The 13,921-nt window shown below is 37.6% G+C and overlaps 1 protein-coding gene across 6 annotated transcripts in view; it reads right to left on the bottom strand.

Annotated features, from left to right (window-relative positions):
* Nucleotides 1-1,824: 1,824 nt before the first annotated feature.
* The window catches only part of ITGB3BP (integrin subunit beta 3 binding protein), a 33,416-nt gene continuing 21,319 nt past the window's right edge, over nt 1,825-13,921 (bottom strand). For 3 of the 6 annotated variants that reach the window (XM_026074581.1, XM_026074583.1, XM_026074585.1), the window contains exon 8: nt 10,853-10,961. In XM_026074581.1, coding sequence (XP_025930366.1) covers nt 10,891-10,961 — 71 coding nt within the window. In that variant the 3' untranslated portion in view covers nt 10,853-10,890. The other 3 variants (XR_003254954.1, XR_003254953.1, XM_026074582.1) reach the window with 3 other exon arrangements.

The following is a 13,921-nucleotide window of genomic DNA, read 5'->3' as shown; positions in this document are numbered from 1 at the left end:
TTCAGTGTATCATAACATGCAAAAATAAAAGTTATTTTTGCATGTTATCTTGGAGACAGACACCAAAAAGTTATATCCAGAAGAACTTAGTTCTACTAAAATAAAAGCTGAGGTACTACATCACAGTTTGAAAGTAACACTAGGCTCTTCAAAAAAACCATATTGCATAGATTAAGTGGCAGACTGAAGTGCAACCAGCTATAACTTTCTCCCTCTACACCTTAAAGCCAATGATACCAACACTTCAGAGAATACAGCCTGCTTGACTAATTATCTACATGAAGTACGCAGTAAGACAAGAAATCACAAAACAATTCCTGTTAGTATAATTAGGAATAGGTGTCATCAGAACTGGGAAAAGTGATAGGCTAATTATTAAAGAAACAAACAAACAAAACTAGCCATCTTTGTTTAAAGACTTCTTCTATCCTGACCTCATTGCTCTCCGCAAAATACCAACTGTCATTGACATTAGCACATTCTAGGGCTGTCACTGTGCAGTGTAACTGTGAGTGTGTGAATCAGCTGTTCTGTGAACTTCCAAATGTGTGAATTATGAGTACTGTAAATAAGCATCTACAAGCTGAGCCTTTATTCCTTCAACTTTTCCAGTTCCATTTGTTGTGAAGAAAGTAATCACAGCCAACATTATAACCATGATAGCTAAGACAAAATGAAAGGCATTCTGGAATAGTGACTGTTGCTTTATACATGGAGAATGCACCTTACCTACTGTATCACAGTTTACTGTAAAGCAACAAAACTTAAATATTTTCACAAGCATTTAGAGTTTTTCTGAGGGTGTGTCTATAATCATGGCATGCAAGATTTTCTGTCCACAATACTTACTTTCTTTTTAGAAAGCGTAGGCCGAGTGGGCATTTATGTATATCAAGGCATATAAATAGGAATCTTTGTCTCTAGAGGCTCTGAAAAATAAAATATACAGCATTCCATCCAAACACAACAACTTGGTGAAATACTGCCAAAAGTTAAGACAGCTTGAAGAACCTCTACTTGCAATGAAATAAAGTATGAAAGAGCAAACCARAGGGAAGGAAGCAGAACAGCTTCACCTTTTAATTAGTCCGTTCTCTTTCATTCGTCACAAGATCATTTCAGAATGCTTCCTACCCATACAAAAACATTAGTTTTGAGTGTATCTCTTTTCTTTGTCCTTGAGATGGCCTCCAAGGGTGATAAAGTGAGAGTCATATGATCTACCTTGTGTGGAACTGGGAAATGGTTCTTAACAGACCCAGCTGTTCCTGAAAGGCAAAAGCCTRGTACACCAAGAGGTCAAAGAAACAGTAACTGCCTAAATAGCATTGAAGGCATGTATGTAGTATTTGCAACAGACTCTTACTATATAACCTTGTATTACCCATTTACCTAAAAATGATTAAATACTAAACTTGATTATTCTGATACTGTTATCATGGTATAAGTTACTGCTGTAGCTGATTGCCTCTCCTCACCTTTTACTGTTACTCTCTGTGCAATAGTTTATTTTCTTCTTGCAAGACTATACAGAATAACTTCAGCTCCTGCGCTATTTAGAATGGCACACTGAGTTTGCAGTTCATTCACAGGTTCTTAGATCAATAATTATTCGTTTTTCAGATATTGAGGTTATAACTAGGTTACATAAACTATTACTGATTCATYTTAACTAATCCTGTTATCATACAAAGCAATAATCTGGTGAATTTTACACATGTAACAAAAAGCAACAACACAAAGGTTAAACAAGAACAATGTAGAAGCAGAGTAACTGATACAATTCCCTTCAAGCAATATTTTATCCATCAGACTGCACATGTATTAAAGTGGAAAAATATTTTTATTAATAAAAAGCCCCAAAACTTGAGTACATACATGTTTAACCACACACTTGAACACATTTATCATTTTGATTCTCAGAACTTTAGTTGTAAAAATCAGTTTATCTGGTTAACACCAGTTTGTAGTGGTAGCAAGAAAGGATGTTCAATTTTGTGTATTCATATTACACGTCACTCTAAATCATAAAAGAATCTACAACTGCAGTCTTTTAACATGAGAGAAGCTGCACCTAATTCAGCAATTTGGGAAAYGATCTCCAGTTGGGTTTTGAGGATAATGAAATATTAAGAGACAAGAAACCACTTTGTAACAATTCTTTCCTTACATTATTAAGTATCAAAACTAAACTGAAACACTGACTTAAGTAGCAAATGTTATTAAATCCATATGTTTAAACACTGTGACTTTAATCCAATACCTTTATATGTGTCTTAGTTTGATTTTGGTGGAAACATTTTCATAGATTACAAATATGTCCCTAATTGTAGTAGCCAAAGATAGTTAAATTGCCTGTTTATAAACAAATTGTGTTCAGTAATCAGAATAATTCCTCACATGATACAGGAAGCTGTATCTTTTGATCACAATCATAAAAAAAAGTTGCAAGAGTCATCTGTCTAATATTGTAAATTTTTTAAAGAGTTTGCTGCAGAACTGGATGTATATTCTTTTAAATCRTGTTTTGCTAGCTTTTGGGTGGAATGATGAATTGGTTAAATGAGGTGGTCATGTCCCCCCACCCCAGCAAGCAACCATTTCCTAAAACACGTTATTCCTGTGAAATCTTACATCTCTTGCTGAAGGCCTGAGAACCAATGTTCATCTTTTGACATAGTTTCTTCCTACTCAGTTCTCAGAGGGGAGGAGAGCTATTGCTTTTTTTTTTTTTTTTTTTTAACTGACACAGCATACAAGTATTATATATTTGCAGTAAGAGCATACAAAAAAAAAGTTTATATTCCATGCAGCAGTAAATCTAAATCAGCATTTAGTACCACACTTGGATAAAGCAACCATGAAGAAATGTATTATTTACATTGAGATTATCTGGTTGTGCACATTGTTAAGTTTAAATAGATGCCAGAAATTTTATCTAGATGTGCACCTGCCTAGTGTAATGAGCAATCCCTAACTGGTATTTGCTGGGGAGATAGGTTTACAGTCATTTCTTCTCTCCTTTTAAGTACAATCAAGCAGATGTAGAACTTYGGGTTGATGTGGAATGCATTTTCACATGATGCCTGTGTGGAGATAAGGAATGACTAAAATAAGTAGCAATTAGACAACAGGACAATAATCTATATGATCTGTTCACAATTATAGACCTGCCCAGTACTAGCCTCACTATATAAAAAAAAAATACATGTGCATGCCCACTTCCCTCCCCATCCCTTAAGGTAATGCAGAACAACAGATTGTCTCCCCTAAACTGCAGTAACATTTTGAGCTGTTATAAGAAGTGCTTTATTTATCTTATAAAAAAGTTGCATGGATAATTGCTAAAAGATTTTTAGTTATCACATAGGCATTTTTTTTAAACAATAAGAAAGAGAAGAGCTTTACGATGTTGGTCGCACTTAGGCATAGATAGAGACAACAAGAAACAGTAAATGCATCTTTTTTTGGGGGCGTAAGTTGCAAACTAGATATTTGCTGACRGGAGAATACCATCCATTCTTAAGGACATGGACTAATAGTAGCGACATGAGAGCTCTGTGAGCTAGCTCAAATTGAAGCCTTGTAGCTGTGATCAGCATGAGTTTAGGTTAAACTAATAAGCCAGTATAAGGTTTGAAATTAGTTAAATTATTATTGGGTATTTTAACCATACAAAGGCCACTCTGCATTTTGTAGGACTCAGAAATTATGCTGAATGGAGAAACTGAGCTGCAGAAGGGGACATTAGCTTTGTTCTCCTGCACTGGGTTTCCATCCCCCAACTACTTTGTTCCCAGCCTTTAAATTCCAGGTGTGCTACCCTGCCATGTAGGGAGACAGCCACTGGGACCAGGCTGGGCTTGATGGGGATGGTGGGTTTGTTGGTTTGGAAGGAATAATGAGTAGAAAATCTCTGGCATAAGAAGCTAATAAGTATTAGGGTAGCATTAGCCTGTAGTCAAAACAGTTTTCTTTTTCTTCTTTTTTTTCTTCAGCTTTTTTGCTATTAGGTTACTTGTGATTGATTACAAAACAAAATTTAACCTTCACTGAGAAGCAAAATGCATGTGCCTGAGCTAATTCAGTTATACAGCTTATAAAGACCGTAGGTATACTTATTCATAATCCAAAATTACAAGTACATAGAATAATTTAAATTTCTAAAAGGAGAGGAAATGTTCTCACACTATAAAGGGAATTGATTGATAAAAGCTGCAGGTATTTCTGTCTTTGGATGCTTATTTGGCTCACCAGAATTTATGAAATGTGAGCAGCCTGTTTTCTCATGTGCACGTAATATTTGATGATAGACAAGGTCAGTGTAACTGGGCTTTTTCTTACAGCACTGGAACCAAGACAAGTAGCCAAAGGAAGAAGAATTTAAACCCCCATAAAACATGTCTTGAGGAGTCTGTTAGTATACTGTTTTATGCTTTCTGCTCTGGGAATGCTAAGAAAGATGATACAGTGGCTTGAATTAAACTGTTCACAGAGTGAGGAATTTACAATGAGTTTTACAAAGGACCTGTGTAAATTTGTGTGCCCAATTACACCTCCAGGCGCCTATGCCCAAAATTATGATGACTAAAACCTGAGGGTGGCCAGGTTTTCCATGTTGCCCCTTTCCCATACCCACCCCCCTCCCCATACCTGAATATTCTATTCCTGGACATGCAAAAATTAACAGCAATCAAAACCCCAAACCACTCCACCTTGCTACTGCTGAGCAGCCTCATGCTCAAATCCAGTTGGGACTCTTTAGACAAAACAAATGGAAGGGGAGAAATATCATTTTACTTTCAAAAGGCTTATTCTCTATACCAGTGATTCCTTTAACTTTCTCACTAGACAGACCGTGGCCCCTGTATTCAGTATATCTGCATGGGCTGGCTCCATCCCTAGCTCAGTACGTTTGATATGCACTGGTCCTTAGCAGAGTATTACTCAGCCTGCTCTTCTCAGAGCTTCTGTATTCACACTGTGTTTTGATTTTGTGCACAGGCAGCAAGTGCAGCCTGTTTGAGATGCTGCACTTGCTGCATGTGCAGTGATGGAACAGGAATGCAAGATGCTCCTGGGGAAGCTGGTGGTTGAAACCAGGCCACCTGCCCTGCAGCTCGCTGTCCTCTCTTGGGAAAGAATACTGCTCGGAGGGGCCTTGGCCAGCTGCAGCGTTCTGGGTGGCTGCACATGGCCTGCAAGTAGTAAGCTGAGTCGTCTATCTTTGCATTATTATTCAACTGACAGCGGCTTTGCAGGAAAGCAGAGCCCCTGAGCTCGGGCACTGGAAGTACCTTGCCATTAACAGCGTACTCGGGCTGTAATAGGCAGCTTCCATGGAAGGAAGGAATCAGTCATGGTATTTATGAAGTTATAATCTACTGTAGTACACAAATTTTCTTACTTCGGTTACATGTGTTACAGTTGAATTKCCATTCTTGAAAAAACATCCAGTTAAAAACTGACAGTGTTGACGTAGAGAAATACTATCAGATGTTTTAGAGTGGGACAGATYTTCTATAAATTCAATATATGTCATTTTGCTTAACAAACCAGTAATAAGAGRTACCACATGCACCGTAACAACTGTTTTCCCATCAAGCTATTAGTCTTGACTACAGGCCTACATATTTTATCAGTTTCCAAATGCGTTAAGTAAGTACCTCAGTCCTTACAATTACACTACCTGTGCATGGCAGCTGGAGAAGTCATACAACAGGCTGTGAGGCTACGTACCTCAGTCCAGGAGCAGCTGAAGGAATGCAGAGCTACTAGCAGTCTGAACATACTCTGTGGAGGAAGAAAATCAGTTTTCATAAACARAACAATGGTATTTATATAGAATTTGTGAACATCCCCACACTAATACGAATTCAATAAACTACTGAATGGTTTAAGAGAACCTCCTTCATATAGTTAGTGTCTCAGCTGAGCAACAGTAATTTAGGAGATTGTCTTAATTACTTGTGAATGTATACACATATGCTAAATTGTTACCAAAGATCACAAAGCAGCCTATAATGTGTTACCAGTATTAGAAGCCAATCTTTTTTTTTTTTTCTAGTAATAATAAACAAATAAATAAAAATCCATAAGGACTGTAGCAGCAGACCTTTATCAAGGACACCATAAGAGGGACAACCATCCCTGAGACCTCTAAGGTGATGGCAAAAGAGAAGCAAATATACCTGAGCCCTGCTGACCATTCCCCTAGCACAAAGAGGGCAGGGCTGGGGTGATGGTTTGAGCAGATGGCTGGAAGGAGTAGAAAAAAACGTGTATGAGAGTAGAAAGGAACTCAGGGAATGAGAGCATAAGGGGAAAGGGTCTGGAAGCAGGTGCCTCTGGGTGCCAAGATTTCTGAATGGCTTTCTGCAGCAGATGATCAGCTCTGATCTCAGTAAGCTTAGTGTGTGCTGACGGTTCATACCTCATCTCGATTCTACCATCACAAAAGGGTAAGAGACAATTCAGAATTATTTGCTCTATATTATACATACTGAGAACAACAACTAGATATTTACAGTGGCTTTTAGGCTAGAAAGACTTCTACAAGGAAAGGGGCTGCATGGAAACCTACATGGTGAGAGGAATCTAAGCCACCAAAGGCACAGAGGGGATTCTCCTCAGTTTCTCATTTTCTCGGTTTTCCTCATCTGACATGCTGTGATTTCTTAGACGTCACACACTTCCCATATGTGATGCCATGCCCAAGTCCTATCTGTGGATTTGACATGAGGTGCCTGTGGCATTACATGGAGCTTATCCAGACTAAACCAGAAATTCTGTCCTAAACTAGGTCAGATAAGGTTACTTCATAAAAAAGGCATCCAATTCAACTTTGCCTCAGATGCAAGTTTTCAACATTCTACCTCATAAACACAATTTGTTTACACAAATTATCATTAAAAAAGCTACCAGTAACTAACTCTTCCTTAAAATAGGAAACTGTCCAGTCTTGTATGACAACTGACAGAAAAAGACTGAGATTTAACTACAAGCTGCTATTCTTTGGTTTCTTTGTGCTAAATGCAACTTCTTAATTAAGAAATCTTTATGAACCCTTTACTTACTAGTTGTAGCATTCAGACTATGTAGCACTTCACTTAAACAACAAACCAACCAACCACACACACTGAAACAACCATGCCAAGATCTGCATTTCACTCTGAGAAGCTGTCTTGACAAAAAAGTTTAAGCTGCCCAGATGCATACAAAACATCATCATTAACTGGTGTTTCTTTCCAGATATATCCCATGCTAGCACATTTTGACAAAGCTGTCATATTTATGGTAATATTCATACAGATGACATTAAGATTTAGATATTCAAATAGTCAACATAGAATATGATTTACCTCCCAGATGCTCCACAAAACTTACAATGCTTGTCATAGCAGTCCGATTAGCTCGCACACAAAAAAAGCCTAATGAGGATAAGGAATTGCTCAAACCCAAACCAAAACAAGACACCCAAACCCTTCTCTCTCTCTTCATATGCAGAACTCTTAATTATGTTCAAACACATTAAAGCAAAGAGAACAAACATTAGGAAAACTTACAGATGAAATCTGTTGTGACCACAGTAGCTAGAAGAAAGGAAGGGATCTACGGAGGTGACCAGAAAGACCAACACAGGCCGCGGCTGACTGTGGCGCAAACCCTAGCCAGGAGAAGGACCGGCTCTACCAGCCCGCTCTTGCCTCTCTCCTCATCAGCACATTGTTTTGGGGCTGCCCAGTGTAACGCAGCAGCTGGATAATCACCAGAAACCTGCCCCACCGTTGGGGTGGGTTGGCAGAAGCCTGGCTGTCCTTTCCCCCTTGTCTCCTGCTCCCACCCAGCCCCCAAAAGCAGTAAAAGGGCAGAAACTTCCCAAGTTTCCTTCCCCCTCCTACTTCCACCGCCATTTTTTCCCCAAGTTTGACTGCTCTAAAACATTTACAGATCTAAAAAGCAGTGAGAAAAAAATGTTCACCTGTCAGGTGATATAAAACCAATCTTCTACTAAATGTGCCAGAATAATTTTTCTCCACCTCAACCACAGTTAAAACCTTCAGTCTATTCATTACTGTCTTTTTATAGTATTTTTATTTAATAAAACCTATTAAGACTACCATACAAATCTCTTTACTTATGCTTTTATCTTTTAACTGATCAATTTTTATATTGCTGACATCCCTTCTTCACCATTTGCTCATTTAAAAATTCATAGTATATGAGCTATGTCTCTGGAGAAAACGTCTATAAAATTTGTTACAGCTGGCAAATGTGTATGAGTCAGTGATAGCACATGACTAAATGCTTCACAGAAAATAAAATTTGTTTCTGTAGTAAGCAGAACTGTTTAAATGTTATTTATTTTTATGTTTCAAAGAAAATATATTGTGAAGTGCTGCATTGATTTAATACGCAACAATGTCTGTGTACACGCTGTACAAGGAAAATTTATGAAACCTTTGCACAACTCCTTTAATTGAATTTTCCAAATCTCTCACCACACACAAATAATCAATATCTTCTGCAGAGAAAACCAGTCAGAATTATTACAGTCTTTCTTTTCAATTTTGTTGTCATCAGCACATACAGAGCACCTGGATATTTGTAATGTCTGGATAGCAAGTTATTTACACCTCTTAAACATATAATTGCTACTAAGTGAGTCCAAACTAATGTTTCTTTTTTTTCTTTTTTATTTATTTTAAATAATTATATTCATGGGAGAAAGCAGTATTTATTCTCATGTAGAAGTTGCTACATGTAGCTGTTGAAAGAACTACAATTCTTTTTAATTTTTTATTAAGCTTAATACACTAAAGTCTAGATCCACTAGAATTAAAAATTAATAGCTATTGAGTCTGTAAAAAGGTACATAGGAAAATAGAGTATAAACAGAAGAGTGAAATTCATGMATAAATGTGGTTGACACCTACATATAAAATGCAGGTTGACAGTTCTATATGTATATATGTCTGAGGCCTATGGTCATATGTCTCATGTGCATTTCTGTATCTGCCACCAGAGTTAATAGCTTAATATTTCATCTACATAGCAGAGGATGTTAAATCATTGGAGAGGTTTGTAATTTGCCCCCTTCCACCCAAAAAGCTTATCATGCCTGTGACCTCAGACCCTGATACTTTCCAAATCTCAGGTTGTATTTTAAAATATGCACCTCCAAGGTGCAGATACGATCCAACCGACCCACATCCTGCCAGGAAAGAAGAAGAGTATTTGGAGGTCAAACAGCAACCTGATCACCAGCTCCCTTACCTTTCAGTAGTATTCCTTCAATAGACAAGATTACTCACTTGTACTGRGAAAATTACTAGCATTGCAGATTTTTGCAGACCAGACTAGGTGCTTTCTATTACCTCTTTTAGACTATACAGGACTTTGCATAGTTACAAACTAAGAAAAAACTGCTTGCATAGAATGAGAGAAGACATACAGTCAAATTTAGCCAGAGGAACATTTTTTAATCCACAAAATAAAAATTATAATGGAATACAACACTCCTACTTAAGATGCACTTTGGGGCAATTCACAATTAGTTTTAATTTTAAATGCAGAAGGGTAGAAACATTTCTCTGGGTCTCTGCATGGGGACATTCAAAATAATCAAGTCAACAAAAGAGATGAGTTGAATTAAGTTCTTGTATAGACACATGTTCAGCASTGAAGTAACCTTAATTCAGTTTTGCTTAATCCTGTCCCACTTACAAGTGTTCTCACTCGCGCAGTGGGTCTGCACAATATTTCTCCTTGATCTCTGCCATTCACCTCCATCTTAAGAGCCTAAATTGTGCCAGCCACAGTGACTGCTCTTTTAGAGGAAATCCTGCAAAGTGCTTCCAAACTGCAGTCCCTTTGTGTCACCTTTGGCCTAAGGGTTCTCCATCCTGTCCTAAAGGCAGGTATGTACTCCATACTGCAGTGGCATTACAGACCTGGTCTGCGTAAGCATTAGCTCCAGTCTACTGAGCCCTGGCATTCAGGCTTTCTGGAATTAGGCTGAGTGAACACTCCTAGAATGTAACTGAACAGCAATTTTATGGGCTTTAGAGCGCATCTTGGGACCTTCAAAACAGGTTAATTCTTAACTTAATTTTGTCTTAGCATAAAGTTTCATAGCCTTTCCAACTAGACCAAAGAGGCAACTCTTATCCGGGTTGGGTGTGGGACTTAAGTAAATGAACACTCATGATGGCCTTCATCTGTCTTCAAAACATTAAGTAGGGTTATTAAGTCAGAGCAAACATTTCAGATGTGAGACAGAACACCAAACCTGGGCATTAGAGGGAAAAAAAAGTGTTAAGAACTACAAGTATATTGTTTGCAAATACAAGCTAAAACTGCTCTAAKTCTTCATCTAATAATAATCTAGTTTGGAAAAAAGTCCACTGGATCATCTTTGTTGCTTTTAGAGAAGAGACTTAACACAGAGTCTAAYGGAGAGACCTTGTCAAAGTCCTCCTGGAAAGAAACCTAGGATTTAACTGAAAGGACCTTGATAGAATTAAGAAACTTTTTTTGTGTGTGTGTGTGCACCAGCATTAGCAGCCTTTTCCAAACAGTTTAAAAAACACAGAAGAACYGAATTTCAGAAACACCTCTATCTCCAAAGCCTACAGGTGAGATTCTCACAAAACCAGAACATATTGTTCTTTCTTACATTCAGCTAATATAGTGGTTCTTAAGACAGAGGCCTACAGCTGTCTTTCCTAATATCTAGGTCCAACCACTGTGTCCAACTTATCACTTACCATGAAAAGTGAGCATTTGCTGTAAGCAAAGACATTCATGTTATTTGTTCCATTCRCTTTCAAGAAATGGAAACTGTGGAAGGAAATTCGGTTTCTGAATAAATTCACTTGTGGATTTCATTCAGTTCASCTTCTGCTTAGCCAGTTCATGAGACTGACTTTTCCCAGAGAAGGTATGATCATATTTCTTCCCTGCAAGTGAATACAAGGTCAGGCTGAGAGAGAAACCTATGGTTTTTAGATTAGGGGTTTTACAGGGTCAGAAAAGCCCAGGAAAGGCCAAGAGGCAACAGTGTCTTTGTCCAGAAAGGCAGGTTCAGATCTCCATTCTTTGAGGCAACCAACATTAGATCAAGAAAAGAAAGCAAAAGATGGCAGCTGAGTTAACCTTCAAACTCCTTGGAAGAGTAGCCTGTAATACTGAAAGCCAAGCTGTCAGATGAGACAAGAAAGTCCCTGGACAAGAAAGTGAAGTTTAATAATAGGTGTCTCTAGCCGCCTCTCTCTTCAGCCTGGAAGGCTTTTAAGTTTTTGACAAAAGAGATCATTCAGCTGTATTTTAAGCCTCAGGTAAGGTGTTGCTTAAAAGAAACATACATCTCAGAGAAAAGCATCGTCTCCCTTCATGTAAACCTTTTATGGGTATATTTGCTGCTGAGTCCATTGGCCTAATGGAGGTGTTTCCTTGCTGACTGTGAGCATAGTAATGGGGAGTTTTTGCATGAATTGGAGCTGTTTAAACTACCTGCAAGGAAAAATAGTTTGTTATTTTCTTGCCTTTTGGCATACAAGGTACAACTGCCATGCTTCATAGTTGTTTTAGAACAAAGAGGTCAGCATTTTCACTGTCCATTTTGCAAAGTACAGTAAAACTGGGCAGGCCAGTGGGAACTTGGTTTTACTTACCCGTGTCTCTCCTGGTTTGTATTCAGTAGTAATTTCAAATACGGTTAAATGAAAATCCATTTAGTTAACACTGATATGGTTTCTCAGAAAGACACCACTATCCTTGCAAAGAGCACAAACTTGAGTCACTTAACTTGTATTAAAAATAAAACAACGTGTAAGTTAAGAACATTTAGAACTGAACTTCTTTATCGGTGCTGGCGATAGTAAACTTAATAGGGATGATCCTATTTCCCTTGGGTTTGGCAGGATGAACAACCAGAAAGAAAAAAAAGTATCTTGTATTTCATTATAGGATACAGTCTGAAAATAGTTTTCCTTAACACTGCAAGTATTTGATCTTCTGTAACATTCTCTTATTGTTTCCTACTTGAACAGAGTTATGGACATGATTTATGTCAGTGTTTTTCTTTTTAGGAAACAAAATATTAATATAATTTGTAACAACCAGCTTAAGCAGCTTTCCTGTTTCAAATGCTATCTTCACTCCTTCAAACTGGGAAACTATTAAATTTTCCTTTAACTTATGCCTAAGTTAATAAACATTTATTCTCAACACATACAAAATGTGTTTTGGACTGCAGCAAACTGACTAGATTTCATCTCTTGGCAGCTGCTCTRCAGTTTGCTTACATTCTATTCAAAAACATTTTGTTTACTGTAAATGCTAGTCATGGACAAACAATGATGCCATTTTTTATGCTGGTCACACAAAATGATATACTGAGTCCTACATAATGCTGCCCATTGAGCAAGGAATGTTTTGTATTAAGTTGTTTTAAGTAGAGGTTGTTTATGCAAAGTAAATTTCATGCCTCACCATGTGATGATAATGTGACATTCCATCTGTTTCAAGCCACAGAACAGTCATAGGTTTTAAGTCTTGAGCATAACTAATTAAAAATAATTATGAAAAAACACATCCAAAACTAAAAGGCAAAGTAAAACATCTCCAAATAGTTTTTTTAATTACATACTACTTTGCCTCTACCACTTCTATATTTTCAAGACAGCAAAATGGAACTTACTCTTTGTTAAATCAAAATTGACATTGAAACTTCAAAGACAGTCAACTTATTAAACTCATAACTATTTCTATCCTACTTTCACAAAGGTAATATCTCATCCAACAACACTGATCATCGGATAAGTGTTTAGCATTATGGGCTAGTTTCCAGAGCAAAGATGGAACTATGTAATATATATCCTGGTGACCATTAAGGGGCAGCACACAAAGGAAGCAAAGACTGTTCAAATTTGGAGCGGCCCATGGCGCTCACCATTATCACTGCCTGATAAGAGCTGTGATCCATCTGAACTAAAAGGACATGGGGAGTTTGTACTGTAAATCAAAAATAGCAGATTGCACATGAGCCAAATTCCACTTTTAATTTTGTGATAATCTTCTTGGAGCCAAGGAAAATACTACATTTTCTCATCACTATAAGAGGAAAATTCCCCACCAAAGAAAGACTTTAGCTGGAGGAACAGACTGGAAGAACAGATACAACCAAAGTCATAGAGGCTGCCTGTGATATGAAACAGTCCTGCTGGTTGGGACAGGTCTGGCAGACAAAACAGTACAGATCACAACTTTGATTCTGCTCTTGCTCTATTTTAAGGTAGAATGCATGAAAGCCAACAGAAATACCAAATGATTGTTGATTTTAAAGGGTGTGATATATAAGAAATCTTGTTTTCACCCCCTCACCTTCCCAGTTAGACAAGGGACTAAAGTGGCTAAGTGGGCCACACTGTATTAAATGCCACCAATCTCAAATATTTTCTCAGCACTAGTTATGAAGAAACCTAATAGTTAGGATTTCACAGTCCCCAGGAGTGTGCTAAATACCTCACAATACATATAAGGTGATAAAGGTTCTGCTGCAAGGACTGTATGCTACTTGGCTTACACACTGCAAGTGCAGGAGGGGAGAGAAGAGAAAGGAAGAACAAAGATAACTGATAYACGTAAAGGGCATATAAGGTGTCTATGACCTGACTTCACTTATTTCTGGACCATGCCTTAAATGCAGGACCATTAATGATTTCTTCTCTTTATAGACTTTTGTGGAGAAATATCCAACGTAWTGAAAACAGCTGAAAAGATGAAATTTGTATTTGAGTGTAAAAGTTCAGGCTGGCCTGCATACTCTGAAGAAACACATTTGATTTTTATAATTTTTACATGCTACGGGTTATCCAATTTTTTAAAATGGAAAGAACTGCTAAAAAGGAATCAACTA

Source organism: Apteryx rowi, unplaced genomic scaffold (genome assembly GCF_003343035.1).
Source record: "Apteryx rowi isolate R43461 unplaced genomic scaffold, aptRow1 scaffold_39, whole genome shotgun sequence".
Classification (NCBI taxonomy): Eukaryota; Metazoa; Chordata; class Aves; order Apterygiformes; family Apterygidae; genus Apteryx; species Apteryx rowi.
This window is presented reverse-complemented; position numbering and strand designations above follow the sequence as displayed.